General features: G+C 45.0%; 1 protein-coding gene across 1 annotated transcript; it reads right to left on the bottom strand.

The window, feature by feature from the left end:
- Positions 1 to 4920: 4920 nt before the first annotated feature.
- Positions 4921 to 11213, bottom strand: LOC112265300 (cdc42 effector protein 3). The gene is made up of 2 exons (XM_024442458.1): positions 11036 to 11213; positions 4921 to 6262 (listed from the first exon to the last, which is right to left on the bottom strand). The coding sequence occupies exon 2, from the start codon at positions 5926 to 5928 to the stop codon at positions 5047 to 5049; it is 882 nt and encodes a 293-aa protein (XP_024298226.1). The 5' UTR covers positions 5929 to 6262; positions 11036 to 11213; the 3' UTR covers positions 4921 to 5046.
- Between the last annotated feature and the right edge of the window lie 8459 nt (positions 11214 to 19672).

Genomic DNA, 19672 nt, shown 5'->3' with positions numbered 1-19672 from the left:
TCTGCCAAAGCCAGCAGGGCAGGAGCTCACCAGAGCTAAGTACCAGCATCTCAAATGTTCTACTGCTTGAGCTCCTGTTCCTCTTAGAATATTAGCTCAAAAGTATTGTGGAGCTCTTGCACCTAAATATAAACAAAACCAGCAACCAAAATGAGTACCGGAACATGTTTCAGTCCAAGCCAAGCACTGATAAGAAACCTATTTTATGACGTTTCCACTGGATCAGAGCATGACAATTTTCCCTTTCACACTGAGTGGTTATTGAAAGGGAAAGAACTGGAAAGATTTTTCTAATACATTGAGGAACTTTTGTCATTTGCAATGAATGTAAAAACAGACTTTGTTTGCTTACTGTTTGAGGTGAAGAAAACAATACTTGAGAATATCCACAGGTCATTCATTAGTGGTGGTGCATTAAGCCAATCAGAAATACTATCAGAGCTCCAAATCGACACATTTATGCCTACATTTGCATGCAGGCCAGGTAGCCTATAGGCCTACTTCTATGTTCACGTCCTTACTCAACATTGACATGAGCGCTCAAAACAAAAGACACGGACTAAATTGACAGAACTCTTAAATGTAATTAAATAAACCAAAACTTGTTTCTCACAAGTGCAGCATATATTGTGCACTCTGCAAACAATGTGCCCACTCCGACAATGAGAACAGGAAGACTGGAATAATAATATTGGATGCAATTAAAGAAATGACCATGACCAAAGTAACAAAAAATTGTAGATTAGAAATTACAGGAATTAACGGTACATGTACTACTGGTTATATATGTAATGGGGAATTCATATATACTAACAATCAAACGCAAACAATTCACACAATGAAGTTATGAAACAATACATGTCCACAAATTGGCAGGAGAGAGAAGTGCATTGTGCATCTGGGCTAATGTCAATACGACTTCTGCATTGGCCATGAAGCATTTACGGTGATATGACCACAGCAGAAGTCAGGGCATTCATAATTATCGTACTTCACGGAGAAATGCGGAGCTGTTGTCAAGGAAGTGAGTTTGTGTTTATACAGGATGTACCGCCCCCACCTACTGTCAACCAATCATGTCAATGCGGAGCTATACAGAGCCCTCAGCCTTGATACAATATTTGGCAGGCACATGGCGATGCAGCACAGACCTCGATTTGGCATCTGCATGACTCTGGAGGCTCTGCATATGCGTCACACTCTCCATATGGAGCCTCCAACCACATTTGCGAATCAAGCATGAATTGGCTTTTAGTCCAGGCCTCCGCAATGTATTATTAGTTCACTGAGATGGACACACACACATATATATATATTTATATTTATTTTTACTATAGAAAATAGTAAAAATAAAGAACACCCTGGAATGAGTAGGCATGTCCAAACTTTTACCTGGTACTGTGTATATATAACAATATATATATATATAATATATAATATATATAATATAAAATAAAAAATAAAATATATAATATATATATATATATAGTTATATATACACAGTACCAGGTAAAAGTTTGGACATGCCTACTCATTCCAGGGTTTTCTTTATTTTTACTATTTTCTACGTTGTAGAATAACGTAGAAAATACATCAAAACTATGAAATAACACATATGGAATCATGTAATAACCCAAAAATTGTTAAGCACATTTTTATTTATTTAACCAGACAAGTCAGTTAAGAACAAATTCTTATTTACAATGACAGCCAATCCCAGCCATACCCGGATGACACTGGGCCAATTTTGCACCGCCCTATGGGACTCCCAATCATGTGATGCAGCCTGGATTCAAACCAGGGACTAGACCGCTGCACCATTCGGGAGCCCCAGATAAAAATATGTTTTATATTTGAGATTCTTCAAAGTAGCCACCCTTTGCCTTGATGACAGCTTTGCACGCTCTTGACATTCTCTCAACCAGTTTCATGAGGTAATCACTTGGAATGCATTTAAATTAACAGGTGTGCCTTCTTAAAAGTTCATTTGTGGAATTTATTTCCTTCTTAATGCATTGAGCCAATCAGTTCTGTTGTGACAAGGTAGGGTTGGTATACAGAAGATAGCCCTATTTGATACAAGACCAAGTCCATATTATGGAAAGAACAGCTCAAATAAGAGAAAGAGAAACGAAGAGAAACGACAGTCCATCATTACTTTAAGACATGAAGGTCAGTCAATAAAGAACATTTCTAGAACTTTGAAAGTTTCTTTAAATGCCGTCACAAAAACCATCAAGCGCTATGATGAAACTGGCTCTTATGAGGACCGCCACTGGAAAGGAAGACCCAGAGTTACCTCTGCTGCAGAGGATAAGTTCATTAGAGTTACCATCCTCAGAAATTGCAGCCCAATTTCACAGAGTTCAAGTAACAGACATATCTCAACATCAGCTGTTCAGAGAAGACTGCATGAATCAGACCTTCATGGTCAAATTGTTGCAAAGAAACCACTACTAAAGGACACCAATAAGAAGAAGAGGCTTGCTTGGGCCAAGAAACACGAGCAATGGACGTTAGAAAAGTGGAAATCTGTCCTTTGGTCTGATGAGCCCAAATTTGAGATTTTTGGTTCCAACCGCCGTGTCTTTGTGAGACGCAGAGTAGGTGAACGGATGATCTTCACATGTGTTGTTCCCACCGTGAAGCATGGAGGAGGAGGTGTGATGGTGTGGCGGTGCTTTGCTGGTGACACTGTCAGTGATTTATTTAGAATTCAAGGCCAACTTAACCAGCATGACTACCACAGCATTCTGCAGCGATACTCCATCCCACCTGGTTTGCACTTAGTGGGATTATCATTTGTTTTTCCACAGGACAATGACCCAACACACCTCCAGGCTGTGTAAGGGCTATTTGACCAAGGAGAGTGATGGAGTGCTGCATCAGAAGACCTGGCCTCCACGATCACCCAACCTCAACCCAATTGAGATGGTTTGGGATGAGTTGGACCGCAGAGTAAAGGGAAAGCAACCAACAAGTGCTCAGCATATGTGGGAACTCCTTCAAGACGGTTGGAAAAGCATTCCAGGTTAAGAGAATGCCAAGAGTGTGCAAAGCTTTCATCAAGGCAACGGGTGGCTACTTTGAAGAATCTCAAATATCAAATATATTTGGATTTGTTTCACACTTCTTTGGTGAGAACTTGATTCCATATGTGTTATTTCGTAGTATTGATGTCTTCACTATTATTCTACAATGTGGAAAATAGTAAAAATAAAGAAAAACCCTTGAATGAGTAGGTGTGTCCAAACTTTTGACTGGTACTGTATATATACTACCGTTCCAAAGTTTGGGGTCACTTAGAAAATCACTTTTTTTTGCCCATTAACTTAAAATGTACAGTGTAGACATTGTTAATGTTGTAAATTACTAATGTAGCTGGAAACTGTTGATTTGTAATGGAATATCTACATAGGCGTACAGAGGCCCATTGTCAGCAACCATCACTCCTGTGTTCCAATGGCACTTTGTGTTAGCTAATCCAAGTTTATCATTTTAAAAGGCTAATTGATCATTAGAAAACCCTTTTGCAATTATGTTAGCACAGCTGAAAACCTTTGTTCTAATTAAAGAAGCAATAAAATTGGCCTTCTTTAGACTAGTTGAGTATCTGGAATAACAGCATTTGTGGGTTCGACTACAGGCTCAAAATGGCCAGAAACAAATAACTTTCTTCTGAAACTCGTCAGTCTATTCTTGTTCTGAGAAATGAAGGCTATTCCATGCGAGACATTAAAAATCAGCCATTTCCTGCTACAATGGTCATTTACAACATTAACAATGTCTACAATGTATTTCTGATCTATTTTAATGGACAAAAAATGTGCTTTTCTTTCAAAAACAAGGACATTTCTAAGTGACCCCAAACTTTTGAACGGTAGTGTGTATAAAAGAAAGGAATGATACAATGGTACAGCATCTAATTCCCATATTTATTTCATATATTACAGTTATATACATAACAATTGGAGATACACTGTAATTTAACAACGCAATAGAAGAAAATGCTGAAGGATTCGATTCAAGTCCACAAATTGCACAGCTGTTACAAAAGAGAAACCTTCTCTGGTCATCCCACTATATTTAAAGGATTTTGAAGAAGCTGCACATTTCTGATACTTTGATTCTAATGCACTTTAGCCCCCAGAAAACAACATTTTGACCTCACTTTTTGCCCTGCTCGAACTGCTGCATTTTGGGTGTCATTCTTACATATGCCACTAGATGGCAAACTAATACATAGCATGCTCCAGTCTTGATCGTATTGTTCTGACATAGAACAGTAAAATTCAATCAGATGTACATACAGAATTTTAAAAAATGTGTTCCTGGAAGAATATCAGCAATATGATATTTCATGGAAACAAAACACAAACCTTGAAGGCTTTTTAAGTACATTAATTGTATTTTCAGACAACTACGTTTCATCCTATCACAAAACTACATAGCTTACTTAGAGAGTTAGTGAAGTATGAATTATGCTGAAAAACATGTAAAATGATAGTCTGTGAAAACTTAGACAACATTTGGGTGGGAGAAATTATTGTCTCTCCCCCATTGTGATTCTGAATATCAAAAGACAAATGGTTGGTTCTGAAGCTGCTGTGTATCCAGTCTGGATATTATATAGTCCCACATTTACATCCGTCTTAAGTCCCAGGCTTTTTAGCCTGTCAGTCCTGGCACTATCCTCTGTCTGTCTGTCTGTCTGTCTGTCTGTCTGTCTGTCTGTCTGTCTGTCTGTCTGTCTGTCTGTCTGTCTGTCTGTCTGTCTGTCTGTCTGTCTGTCTGTCTGTCTGTCTGTCTGTCTGTCTGTCTGTCTGTCTGTCTGTCTGTCTGTCTGTCTGTCTGTCTGTCTGTCTGTCTGTCTGTCTGTCTGTCTGTCTGTCTGTCTGTCTGTCTGTCTGTCTGTCTGTCTCTGTCTGCCTGCCTGCCTGCCTGACCAGCCCAATCATCATTAGGCTATATGGAGGATGGTAAAAAAAAAAGTGTACCAGACACCTCTCTGCACAGCAGTGTCTAAACCCCTTTCCCCCCATCTGCTCACAAATCACAGTGGTCATCAACACTCTTGTAGCGGTCCATGATCCTCAGCACATCCTCCAGGATGGATGGCCCCAGGTCCAGATCCAAGCCCATCAGGGACTCTGAGCGGGAGACACCGGGAGAGAATCTAGGGCACACGGTGGGCGACTCACTCCGCTCGCTCCTCAGGTCCTCATTGCTCAGGCCAGCATCTGAATCCAGGCTCAGCCCCCTCTGAGGTTCCAGGGGGCCACAGTTCTCTGACATGGAGTCCTCTGAGGAGACCTCTGAGAAGGAGCCGGAGGAGGGCACCAGGTGCCTGAAGGAGGCAGAGTAATTAAGGTCGTGGCAAGGGTCCATGTAGCAGCCGACACCCTGGTCACACACAGACATTGAGTGATGCCGCTGCTGGTTGTGGTCGTTGTGGTTATGGTTGTTCTGCTGAGGTTGGTGCTGCTGTTGCTGTTGCTGCTGGGACGGGGGGGTCAAGTCCTCCAGGTGGAGCCGAGGCGGCTTGGGAGGGGCCTGCTCGGGGGCGATGAACACAGGCATGGAGATGGTGCTCTTCAGCAGGCTGGTGGAATGGTGGTAGGGATTGCGGTGGTTGTTACAAGAGTGGTTGAGTCCTTTGTCGTTCATGGGGTAGACTTCATCCAGCTGCCTCTCCATACTGTGGGACCGTGGTAAGCCGTTCAGGGCGGGCAACATGTCCATCTTGCCCTGTAAAAAGCCTACGTCTCCGAACATGTCGCCCTCTCCCTCCAGCCCGACATGGGCACTGTGGCGCATGTCCCCTAGCGGGGGGCTAATCATGTCACTGGACAGGACGTCTCGCAGCTTGAGCTTCTTCCCCCGCTTGGGTGTGGTAGTCTTTAAGTACATGGGCGTCTTCGCTGGCATTCTGTTTCCCAGAATTCAGTTTGTGAGGGGATCGTCTCTCAGTGATGAGATTTGCACCTCCTTTTAATATGATTTTTGTCAATTATTTTTTTCCTTTGTCCGCTTCTTAGTGATCACAGTGGCATGTAGGCCTTGACCTGAGATCAACGCACTCTCAAAAAGTCACCATTATTCAATAAGGGTGGTGGGTGTTCCAGCTTCAAAACCTCCCTTCTTCCTTATTCTTTGTCCTCTCTGAAGATGAAGAATCCTTTCGCTATCTTTATGTCTGCTGTTTCTCTGACGGGGTTCAGTTGCTTTGGGAATGTGACATCAAAACGCTAGTCTTGGAGGTCTGTGGAGACACAGAGAGAAAGACAGAGAGATTTACAACCTTGGAGCCAGAGGACAGAAATACAAGGGGAAACACTTCAAGAATCTGTGTGTTTGCTGAGGGGGACTGGCTGAAACCACCCAAAAATGCCTATGGTTTCACATGGCAGATGGTGTGTGCTGATTTGAGGTTTGTGTGGGGTGTTGCAGTGAATCACACAGTAAATCATACATCCTCGGGAATTTGTTGTGCATTCCAAAGACTTGCTAGTCTTTTGTGGAAACACAATTTTCCAAGGAAGTTATTTGTTCAAAAGCATTTCGTGTGCGTCTCCCTGTGTGGTAACCTGTTATCAGGACCTCTTTGTGTTTCCTCCAGAGCTGTGTGCACATTACACTAACAAGCATTTAAATGCATGTTAACTGTAGCCTTTTTCTTCAAACGCCCATTTGGATGACAGACATAAAAATAAAAAAAGTTGCTCATCGTGATCTGTGGTCTTTTGAATTGCATCTTTATTCCTGCTGATCATACACAAAAGTATGTGGACACCCCTTCAAATTAGTGGATTAGGCTATATTTAAAAAAAATATATATTTTTTTAACTAGGCGAGTCAGTTAAGTACAAATTCTTATTTACAATGACGGCCTACACCGGCCAAACCTGTGCCAATTGTGCGCTGCCCTATGGGACTCGCAATTCCGGACGGTTGTGATACAGCCTGGATACGAACCAGGGTGTCTGTAGTGACGCCTCTAGCACTGAAATGCAGTGCCTTAGACTGCTGCGCCACTCGGGAGCCCCAAAATGTCAGCCACACCCATTTGCTTACAGGTGTATAAAATTGAGCACACTGCCATGCAATTTCCATAGACAACCATTGGCAGTAGAATGGCCTTACTGAAGAGCTCAGTAACTTTCAAAGCGGCTGTTTTTCATGGATCGGGCTAGGCCCCTTAATTCCAGTGAATAGAAATCTTAACACTACAGTATACAATGACATTCTAGATGATTCTGTGCTTCCAACTTTGTGGCAACAGATTGGGGAAGGGCCTTTCCTGTTTCAGCATGACAATGCCCCCTTGCACAAAGTGAGGTCCATACAGAAATGGTTTGTCCAGATCAGTGTGGAAGAACTTGACAGGCCTGCACAGAGCCCTGACCTCAACCCCAACAAACACCTTTTGGAACTCCCACTGCGAGCCAGGCCCAATCGCCCAACATCAGTGCCTGACCTCACTAATGCTCTTATGGCTGAATGGAAGCAAGTTCCAACATCTAGTGGAGAGCCTTCCTAGAAGAGTGGAGGCTCTTATAAGCAGTAAAAGGGGGACCAACTCCATATCAATGGCCATGATTTTAGAATGAGATGTTCAACGGGCGGGTCTCCACATACTTTTGGTCATGTAGTGTAGTTCGTGGCTGTGCTCTAAGCTGACTCACTGATGATACTGCTGACTGCATTCAGCTGACGACATTATCGTTAATCATCTCAGTTACTGGAATCCCCACCAACCCGAGGACTTTACTCCCATTTAGCCATCATCTTATATTCCAGTAAACTGTTCTGTTATGAAAACTTTCTCAAACATGAATCCTGTATTTAAAAGTTAAAACTATTTCAATGTCTCATTAGGTTTGAGGTGATTTGTGTATGAATCATATCCTTTAGGAGTTATAGTACTGTTGTCACACTTGATATGAGTTGAGATGCTACACATTTTCTACCACAGCCAGTCGACTCCTGGCATCTCTAACCGTTATGTGAATTTTAACACAAGCTTCACATATGAAGCTGCTTGAGGTCTTTATAAGAGAGGTGTTGAGACTTGTCGGTGATGATCTTCAGTGTTAATTGACCGCAGAGTCGTTAGCCACATTGTGACAAGGCATTGTGTCACTGAGTAGTGACAGCAGATGCGGGCTGATAGTGAAAGATTGCCCTGGCAATTGGACTATACCATTTCTGTGACACGCCAACAGACATGATACAAACAGCCTACTATTCTCTGAGACAGACAGAGAGATTAAATGATCTTTCTTGAGTAGGAAGTAAACAATATTTCACCCTTCTATCTTTATATTATGTGTCTGGCAGATTGTATGCAGGGAAGTGAATCTATAAACATGCTGGTTGACAAACACAACACAACAGGGATAAAGTGCTGTGCTTGCCCATGTATGCTGACAGTCCTGCTACTGCATGACAATGCTGTAATCCTGTCCTGCTCCACTCTTCATTCAGAAGGTCCTGGGCCCTGCTCCTCACCTATTTATGGTGAGGGATTTACCCTAATTCCATCACAGAGGAAGTTTTATCAAACACGCACACACACACGCACGCACACACACACACACACACACACACACACACACACACACACACACACACACACACACACACACACACACACACACACACACACACACACACACACACACACACACACACACACACACACACACACACACACACACACACACAACTGATGAGACAGCTGGATAAAAACTGACAAAAATGTTGAATTACTCATCACAAAAGTGACAGATCTATTGGGCTCCCGAGTGGCGCAGCAGTCTAAGGCACTGCATCTCTGTGCAAAGGGCATCACTGCAGTCCCTGGTTTGAATCCAGGCTGCATCACATCCGGCCATGATTGGGAGTCCCATAGGGACTGTCTGGGTTTGGCCATCATTGTAAATAAGAATTTACTCTTAACTTGCCAAGTTAAATAAAGGTTAAACTAAAAAAAATATGCCTAGATATTTCTTGTTAATTAAAATATTAATGGGGATATTTAAAGGTCCAATGCAGCCACCTTCAAAAAGAAGCAAAGAGCAAAGAGCAATTTCTCAAGCAAGAATTCTGGGAGTGGTCTGAGTGGGGAGGGGAAAACTGTAAAGTAGCTGTTATTGGCAGAGTGGTTTGGAACTCTCTATCTTATTGGTCTATTAACTAATTTACTGCCTGGTGATGTCACCAACTCCATCCCACCAAAACAGGCTGAAATTTCAAGTGTACTTTTCAAATAGCTATTACACTAAAATGACATTATCATCCTCTTCAGAACATCACAGTATATTTCCAAACTCATAGTGTGGAAATATATATAAAACACAGGAAAATCACGATTCTGACTGAATTATGTTATATTTTGTAAAATTTTCCTGAACACATATGTAACATAATTATTCAAGTCAACACCTGTTTGTAGTTTATTTCTGCCACATATGGTTTCCATTTGCGTTGTGTATCAAAAGGTTATACCATTATACCACCAGTTCCGCACTCCTTGTTACTTCTCTACCCGACCAAGGAAAGTGGCTATTAAGAATTTGTGCTTCATTCCTTGTCCTGAAACTCTTAATTCGGCCATCTCAATGGCACGCAGTCCCCTAATCAGAATGCGTCTTGCGTAATGTGGTTGACATTTTGCTTAGTTTTTCTCTCTTCTGATGACCAAAACCAGGCCAACAAAATAACCCAACGCCCAATCTATTCATTATTCTACTAGTTTATTTTTCAGTAGGTGCAATACATTATCCAGACGTTTTTGGAGGGAATACTCAGGCTACTGCGCAAACGTATTGCCTGTCAACTTTAACGTCATTAATGTGTTGTGCATTGTTGTGCATATTATATAGCCTACCTAGACGGTATAATTTAATCAAACCAGCAGTGAATTCAATCAGTTCAATGTTGAAGAGGCATCGATATGTATGGCCGATGTAATTCATTTGTCATATGGCTTGTGGAAAACAGATTTCTGGGTTTGAAATTAGATTGTAGAGAGAAAGGCTCTGATTTCTTTTCGTGATTAAGGTCCCAGGTTCTTGTGCCCTTGTGTAACAGTCTCACTCAGACCCATACTGGTTGAACCAACGTGGAATAGACGTTGAATTGGCGTCTATGCCCAGTGGGTGGGTTGCACCAACACAAACCTTATGTAATAGTTAGGCTCTGAGATCATCCAATTCCCGGACATCCCCCAGTTAACTATTTGGTAGGCTACCGCTGTATACCTGCTAATCCACACACACAGCTCGGCTATTTTAAACGCGATTATTTTCTGAGAGCAATACATAGGTTTACGTTTGTAGGTCTATAGGACACACGCTTGAAGGAGTAGTCGTTCACGTTTATTGAAGAGGCCATTGATTAGGGTATAGCAGAGGACTACTATATAAGGCTGTAAATAATGGAACGATGTAGGCTACAGTATTATATGGTTATAAGGAATATACCCAAACAAAAGTACGAACATGTGTATAGCAAACAACTGAATTTAATGTGGCTTCTTCTCACTGATGTTTTTTATATCTATTTGATAGAGCGTTGTGAGGGTCGCGTGGCTCACACTGGTTGACAGCTCTGGTAGTGGAACACCCTGTTATATCATGAACACTATTTATTACACTTGTAATCTTCTTAAGCTATTAGATCCATCATAATCAGATGCAGACAGTGGTTCCCGACACATCGAATTGTATCGGCTACCAAATTACGCACATTTAAACTGCTCATCTCATGTGAAGACAGTTATTTCAACACATTTTGATTTCATTGTTGGTAATCAAACAGGGGTATAAATTATTTTCTAATTTGCAGTCATGCACGCTAGCGAAATATAACCTATATATTATTTTTTATATTTTAGGTAAGAGATATTCAGACAGAACGGACAAGTGACAATAGCTTGCAGCCATAATTACTTGTGAAACAACAGTTTTAATTTCGTAATAATAGCCTAAACATAAGTAAATAATAGATTATTGAGTGAATACTTGCCTACCTTGTAAAGGAATAGCTATATTTCCACAATGAATAATCACGAAGATGTGTCTATAGTCCACCATTAAGGCGTCAGCTTCTCTGGTTAGTTTAAGAACAGGTAAACCTCTTACTGCGAACTGTTTCTGTAGTCGAGGAGCCTCGCAAACAGTTTGAGTGGAGAAGCGAGGGGGCGTGATGGTTGTGAATGAAGAAAGTGAAAGGCGATCCTGTGATGCGCGCTCTTGTGTGCAATTAACGATTGGTAAAGTATAGTAGGCTAAATAGCTTGCAGCAACAGATGATTCAAAAACATTGTGAAAGTAAATTCATCACACAATCTATTAAATCTTTGGCTAAGCACAACACATCAGTTTTTAAAGTTCAATGAAGCAGAAACATTTGATGCGCACATTCTGCATATGGGCCAACCAATTAAGCATAGGCCTAATCATTTTGAGTATGTGATATTGTGAAAGTCAGCCTTTAAAATGGAACCGTCATTGCTTTTCCCGTCTCTGGGGAACTGTCTTGATGGCCAATAACTACCTAGGCAGGCGTTCTGTCCCGCCAGATAATGAATCTGATTGGAGTTCATCCGAGCAGGTGCTTCTCTCTGAAAGTGACAGCACTGTTCGCCAATTTCATTTGTAGACTTTACCTGATGCCCTGCATGCGCAATTCTTTTGGACACAACCCAAAGACCTGAGTTGTTGCCTTGTTCACGTAGACTAACCTATGTTTCGACCTAGGCCTACTCTGCCTATGTGTTTAAGGTTTAGTACATGCCATCTAGGCAACATCTCATACACACCTGGTTTACTGTTGCAAGAATAAGGTTAGGCTATATTTACTCCATAAGAACTTTCGCCATGCACAACAACTTTTATGTCTCAATTCAGCACTTTGAAAAGTTTACAGATAGGCTATTATGAAGGTAATTAAAGACAGTGCGCTATATAGGTAGCCCAAATGTTGGCACCGTAAATGTACCCTGTTAAAGTCAGAAATACGGTCGTCTGCTGGTCTCAGAGCACTACAATCCGTGCCACTCCATTTAGTATAACGATACTTTACATTGGGTCAACGCGAATTGTAGGACATATAGTATCTTACATCTCGATCGCACCAATTTGCTTTGACCCTTTTATACTGAACAAAAATATAAACGGAACATGCAGCAATTTCAAACATTTGACTGAGTTACAGTTCATATATGGAAATCAGTTCATTTAAATACATTCATTGGCCCGAATCTATGGGTGTCACGTTCTGACCATCGTTCGTATGTGTTTTCCTTGTTTTAATGTTGGTCAGGACGTGAGCTGGGTGGGCATTCTATGTTGTGTGTCTGGTTTGTCTATTTCTATGTTTGGCCTGATATGGTTCTCAATCAGAGGCAGGTGTTAGTCATTGTCTCTGATTGGGAACAATATTTAGGTAGCCTGTTTTGTGTTGGGTTTTGTGGGTGATTTTCCTTAGTGTCCTTGTTCCTGTCTCTGTGTTAGTTTACACTAGTATAGGCTGTTTCGGTTTTCGTTACGTTCTTTGTTTTGTAGTGTTGAATATTGATTCGTGTTTTACTTTTGTTCATTAAACATGGATCGCAATCTACACGCCGCATTTTGGTCCGACTCTCCTTCACACCTAGAAAACCGTTACAGAATCACCCACCACAACGGGACCAAGTGGTGTGTTAACAGGCAACAGCAACAGCGGGAGGAAATCCTAAACGGAGAAGGACCCTGGGCTCAGCCTGGAGAATATCGCCGCCCCAAAGAAGAACTGGAGGCGGCGAAAGCGGAGAGGCGCCGGTATGAGGAGGCAACACGGCGACTCGGAAGGAAGCCTGAGAGTCAGCCCCAAAAATTTCTTGGGGGGGGGCTCAGGGAGAGTGTGGCAGAGTCAGGAGTCAGACCTGAGCCAACTCTCCCTGTTTATTGTGAGGAGCCAAGGAGGAGACCAGAGCCGGTGTTGGAGGTGAGCGAAGCAGAGACTGTGAAGGAGTTAATGGGGAAATTGGAGTAGAGAGAAATGAGGGAGTTGCTGTGTTGGTGCTTTTTGCATAGAATTCGCCCGACGGAACATGTCGGGGATTTGATGGCACCTGGGTCAGCGCTCCATAGTCGTTCTGAGGTGCGTGTTAGTCGGCTGGTGAAGTTGGTGCCAGCCTCACGCACCAGGCCTCCTGTGCACATCCCTAGCCTTGCACGTCCTGTGCCAGCACTGCTCTCAAGATCTCCAGTACGCCTTCACGGTCTAGCCCATCCTGTGCCACCTCCACACACCAACCCTCCGGTGGCAGCTCCCCACACCAGGCTTCCTGTGCGTGTTCTCGGCCCAGTACCACCAGTGCCAGCACCACGCATCAGGCCTACAGTGCGCCTCGCCTCTCCAGCGCCGCCGGAGTCTCCCGTCTATCTAGCCTGTCAGAGACTTCCTCATCTCCTGCGCTGCCGGAGCTGCCAGCCTGCATGGAGCAGCCAGAACTGCCAGCCTGCATGGAGCAGCCAGAGCTGTCAGCCTGCATGGAGAAGCCAGAGCTGTCAGCCTGCATGGAGCAGCCAGAGCTGTCAGTCTGCATGGAGCAGCCAGAGCTGTCAGTCTGCATGGAGCAGCCAGAGCTGTCAGTCTGCATGGAGCAGCCAGAGCTGTCAGTCTGCATGGAGCAGCCAGAGCTGCCAGTCTGCATGGAGCAGCCAGAGCTGCCAGTCTGCATGGAGCAGCCAGAGCTGCCAGTCTGCATGGAGCAGCCAGAGCTGCCAGTCTGCATGGAGCAGCCAGAAATGCCAGTCTGCACGGAGCAGCCAGAGATGCCAGTCTGCACGGAGCAGCCAGAGATGCCAGTCTGCACGGAGCAGCCAGAGATGCCAGTCTGCACGGAGCAGCCAGAGATGCCAGTCTGCACGGAGCAGCCAGAGATGCCAGTCTGCACGGAGCAGCCAGAGATGCCAGTCTGCACGGAGCAGCCAGAGCTGCCAGTCTGCACGGAGCAGCCAGAGCTGCCAGTCTGCACGGAGCTGCCAGTCTGCACGGAGCTGCCAGTCTGTAAGGAGCTGCCAGTCTGTAAGGAGCCGCCAGAGCTGCCAGTCTGTAAGAAGCCGCCAGAGCTGTCAGCCTATATGGAGCAGCCAGAGCCGCCAGTCAGCGTGGAGCAGCCAGAGCCGCCAGTCAGCGTGGAACAGCCAGATCAGTCAGTCCGCCATGATCCGCCAGTCAGCCAGACTCTTCCAGATCCGCCAGTCAACCGGACTCTTCCAGATCCGCCAGTCAGCCGGACTCTTCCAGATCCGCCAGTCAGCCGGACTCTTTCAGATCCGCCAGTCAGCCGGACTCTTTCAGATCCGCCAGTCAGCCGGACTCTTCCAGATCCGCCAGTCAGCCGGACTCTTCCAGATCCGCCAGTCAGCCGGACTCTTTCAGATCCGCCAGTCAGCCGGACTCTTTCAGATCCGCCAGTCAGCCGGACTCTTCCAGATCCGCCAGTCAGCCGGACTCTTCCAGATCCGCCAGTCAGCCGGACTCTTCCAGTGCCGCCAGTCTGCCCAGTGCCGTCAGTCTGCCCAGCCCTACCAGTGCCGTCAGTCTGCCCAGCGCCGCCAGTGCCGTCAGTCTGCCCAGTGCCGTCAGTCTGCCCAGCGCCGCCAGTGCCGTCAGTCTGCCCAGCGCCGCCAGTGCCGTCAGTCTCCCAGCACCGCCAGTGCCGTCAGTCTGCCCAGCGCCGCCAGTGCCGTCAGTCTGCCCAGCGCCGCCAGTGCCGTCAGTCTGCCCAGCGCCGCAAGTGCCGCCAGTCTGTCCAGCGCCGCAAGTGCCGCCAGTCTGCCCAGTTCCGCCAGTCTGTCCAGCGCCGCAAGTGCCGCCAGTCTGCCAGGATCAGTTAGATCCGCCAGCCAGCCAGGATCCACCAGTCTGCCAGGATCCGCCAGTGAGCCAGGATCTGCCAGGATCCGCCAGTGAGCCAGGATCTGCCAGAACTGCCAGTGAGCCAGGATCTGCCAGAACTGCCAGTGAGCCAGGATCTGCCAGAACTGCCAGTGAGCCAGGATCTGCCAGAACTGCCAGTGAGCCAGGATCTGCCAGAACTGCCAGTGAGCCAGAATCTGCCAGAACTGCCAGTGAGCCAGAATCTGCCAGAACTGCCAGTGAGCCAGAATCTGCCAGAACTGCCAGTGAGCCAGGCCAGAACTGCCAGTGAGCCAGGATCTGCCAGAACTGCCAGTGAGCCAGGATCTGCCAGAACTGCCAGTGAGCCAGGATCTGCCAGAACTGCCAGTGAGCGCCAGGATCTGCCAGAACTGCCAGTGAGCCAGGATCTGCCAGAACTGCCAGTGAGCCAGGATCTGCCAGAACTGCCAGTGAGCCAGGATCTGCCAGAACTGCCAGGATCCGCCAGTCTGCCAGGATTCGCCGATCTGCCAGTCAGCCAGGATCTGCCGGAACCACCAGCCAGCTAGGATCTGCTAGATCCATCAACCTGCCGGAGCTTCCTCTCAGTCCTGAGCTTCCTCTCAGTCCTGAGCTTCCTCTCAGTCCTGAGCTTCCTCTTGAGCTTCCCCTCAGTCCCGAGCTACCCCTCAGTCCTGAGCTACCTCCAGTCCGGAGCTGCCCCTCAGTCCAGTGGGGTCCGTTGTTAGGTTTCCTAGGCCAAGGTTAGCGGCGAGGGTCGCCACTCAAGGGACGCTAAGGAGGTGGACTAAGACAATTATGGAGTGGGGTCCACGTCCAGCGCCAGAGCCGCCACCGCGGACAGATGCCCACCCAGACCCTCCCCTATAGGTTTAGGTTGTGCGTTCGGAGTCCGCACCTTGGGGGGGGTACTGTCACGTTCTGACCATCGTTCGTATGTGTTTTCCTTGTTTTAGTGTTGGTCAGGACGTGAGCTGGGTGGGCATTCTATGTTGTGTGTCTGGTTTGTCTATTTCTATGTTTGGCCTGATATGGTTCTCAATCAGAGGCAGGTGTTAGTCATTGTCTCTGATTGGGAACCATATTTAGGTAGCCTGTTTTGTGTTGGGTTTTGTGGGTGATTTTCCTTAGTGTCCTTGTTCCTGTCTCTGTGTTAGTTTACACTAGTATAGGCTGTTTTGGTTTTCGTTACGTTCTTTGTTTTGTAGTGTTGAATATTGATTTGTGTTTTACTTTTGTTCATTAAACATGGATCGCAATCTACACGCCGCATTTTGGTCCGACTCTCCTTCACACCTAGAAAACCGTTACAATGGGTTTCACGTGACTGAGAATAAAGATGCATCTGTACACATTTCCTTCTCATAGAGTTGATCAGGCTGTTGATTGTGGCCTGTGGAATATTGCCCCACTCCTCTTCAATGGTTGTGTGAAGTTGCTGGATAATGGCGGGGACTGAAACTGTTGTACACGTCGATCCAGAGCACCCCAAACGTTATCAATGGGTGCCATGTCTGATGAGTATGCAGGCCATGGAAGAACTGGGACATTTTCAGCTTCCAGAAAGTGTGTACAAATCCTTGCAACATGGGTCTGTCTGTGCATTATCATGCTGAAGCATGAGGTGATGGCGCGGATGAATGGCACGACAATGGGCTTCAGGATCTCGTCAAGGTATCTCTGTGCATTCAAATTGCTATCGATAAAATGCAATTGTGTTTGTTGTCAGTAGTTTATGACGTTGAAGTAAGCGAATCGCTTGCCCACACCATACCATACAAGTGGTCTGGGGTTGTGAGGACAGTTGGAAGTATGGCCAAATTCTCTAAAACGTTGGAGGCAGCTTATGGTAGAGATATGAACATTAAATTCTCTGGCAACATCTCTGGTGGACATTCCTGCATTCAGCATGCCAATTGCTTGCTCCCTCAAAACTTGAGACATCTGTGGCATTTTGCTGTGTGACAAAACTGCACATTTTAGAGTGGCCTTTTATTGTCCCCAGCACAAGGGGCACCTGTGTAATGATCATGCTTCTTGATATGCACAGGTTTCAGGTGGATGAATTATCTAGGCAAAGGACTTAAAAAAAATTAAAAAATTAAACGTAACCCTTATTTAACTAGGCAAGTCAGTTAAGAACAAATTCTTATTTACAATGACGGCCTACCAGGAAACAGTGGGTTAACTGCCTTGTTCAGGGGCAAAAGGACAGATTTATACCTTGTCAGCTCTGGGATTCAATCCAGCAACCTTTTGGTTACTGGCCCAACGCTCTAACCACTAGGCTACCTGCTGCCCGAAATACTCACTAACAGGGATGTAAACAAATTTGTGCCCAACATTTGAGAGAAAAGCTTTTTGTGCATATGGAACATTTCTGGGATCTAATATTTCAGCTCATGAAACATGGGACCAACACTTTACATGTTGTGTTTATAATTTTGTTCAGTGTAGTATGATATATTAAGTTCTACTGTATGATATGCTACCTTTGACTGCTTTAGCGTGATATGCTACATTAAGTTAGGGGTAAAAGTTAGGGTTAGGATTTAGGTTAAAGGGTTAAGGGTAAGGGAAGGGTTAGCCAACGTACTAAGTAGTTGCAAAGAAGCTCAAAAAAGTAGTAGGTAGTTGCAAAGTTGTTAATTAACTAAAATGCTGAAGTTGTCAGTTCGCATTATACGCCCATTCACCCCAACCAACTTCCCTCCCGTCATTTTTATAAAATATTATACGTTTTGCTCTGAGGCTAGTCTGATACGTTAGGTCTTCAAGACTCATACTGACAACAGAGCATTAACTGATTTGTGGTCCATGCGTTATGCTTGCAGCGTAGATTAGAAACATTTGTTTCACAGTCGGTATTACTCTTCGGGCGGGTCTGCAAGACAAACATTTTTTTTCCGCTGAATTGACTTAACACTGTAAAATTGCATGCAGGCAGAACAACCCCAAAACAATCTACAAAAAAAAAATCTTAATTTAACTTTTATGGTCTTGTGGTTTAAATGCTCATTAAAGTTCAACCCAAGAACTTGCCAGTGGAATTGTTGACAGGTTTCAGAAAACACACACACACACACACACACACACACACACACACACACACACACACACACACACACACACACACACACACACACACACACACACACACACACTTCCAGCCTTTGAAGTGTTGGGAGAATCAGTACACAAGATATGAAATGACACAGGCCAGAGCAGTAGACTGATAGTAAATGTGGATAGATCAAAGACAGTACAAGCACACTACAAAATAGGAGAGATTTATGAAAACGGTTGAGTAATTGGGGACACAGACCGTGTCAAGAGGACACTGTCAAAGATTGTGGGTGCCCTGTCCCTCCACCCCCACCCATGCCTCTAATCTGTCTGTTCTGCTGTGGATCTTCCCTGCCTGTGGTGCTGGGTTTATCAGGGGGTCATATGCCGCAGTTCTTCCTTGCTCTGTGGGTTCAACAGGTGCCCCCTCCCAGTCTGGGTTCTTCCCACAACTCCCTAGAAAGTCTCAGATGGCTACCTAAATCCATCAAGGGCTCCATTGTTGATCAGAGAACACTGACAATCATACAGTATTCGATTGAGCAGGATTTGGGCAGTGAAAGTCACGGACAATGAACAGATGAGCAACAGTGACCTCACAAGCAGGAATCCTGGGAAGTGTGTGTGTTCATGTCATGTGGTTTCCATTATAGACAACTCTGAGTTCTTCAGCTAAACTCGAGGGAAATTGGGCTGCGAGGCTCCATTTGGAAAGGATGACTCAAACCGGGAAGGTGACGAAATAATCAGGCAGTCAAGTTGTACTAAGTGTCAGAGTCTGAGGCAGCAGTAGCATTGACTCACTCACAAATTAACTGCAACTGTCTACCCAGTTTAGAGTAGGATGTGCAAGTCAGTTACGGTTATAAACTCACAGTGAAAAACTACTGGACACTTTTGCATCAATAGAAATCGGTAAGGAAGGAGAATGGCCATCAATGCTTATGTGTTGGTATTGGTGTATTTCAGTTCTTTCCAGTCTAATTTAAAACGTGTCGTAAAAAGACAGTCGGTCTTGTTGACAGACAACTAGAACATTTCTGTGAAATTAAACAAGGAGACAATTAACATTGATTATAGAATGCCTTATTGAATTAACTTTGAAAATTCTTTCTTGGTCACTTTTTTCATTGGGTGTATAGGCCTAGCCTGTGAAACACATAACAATGAATGATGAAACAGGAGGGTGCGAGGCAGACTAAAATAGCAGAGGGTGAAGGAAGGATGCTGATCAAGTAGCCATCCTCCACACTACTGTACACACAAGCAGGTAGACAATATGGAAAGCCAGTCTCTCTGTCTCTTCTCTCTCCCTCTTTTGTTTCTCACTCAGACACACATTTTATATTTTAGTCATTTACCAGATGCTCTTATCCAGAGCGACTTACAGTAGAGCGCATACATATTTCTTTTGTACTGGTCCCCCATGGGAATCGAACCCACAATCCTGGCGTTGCTAGCACCATGCCGCACTCACACACACACACTTCCCTTTAAGGAAGGCCAGCCATTCCTGTCTCCTCCCTTTCCCATCATTCCCTCTGTTCCCCCACGACAGGGCCAGGGTGGATGCGTGGGTCATGGATAAGGGCACGCTAGAACAAACAAACCAAAATAGACAAAAACAAAGAAAAGAGGAAGAGAATAAACTCTACATGGCCAAACCTGGGCGGAGGGCTACTTGATT

This window comes from Oncorhynchus tshawytscha, linkage group LG13 (genome assembly GCF_018296145.1).
Source record: "Oncorhynchus tshawytscha isolate Ot180627B linkage group LG13, Otsh_v2.0, whole genome shotgun sequence".
NCBI lineage: Eukaryota > Metazoa > Chordata > Actinopteri > Salmoniformes > Salmonidae > Oncorhynchus > Oncorhynchus tshawytscha.
Note: the sequence above shows the minus strand (reverse complement) of the source record. Positions and strands in the feature narration are given on the sequence as shown.

What these genes read in the sequence shown, in the direction of transcription:
- LOC112265300 (XM_024442458.1), bottom strand. Translation starts at nt 5,928, where the DNA reads ATGCCAGCGAAGACGCCCATGTACTTAAAGACTACCACACCCAAGCGG.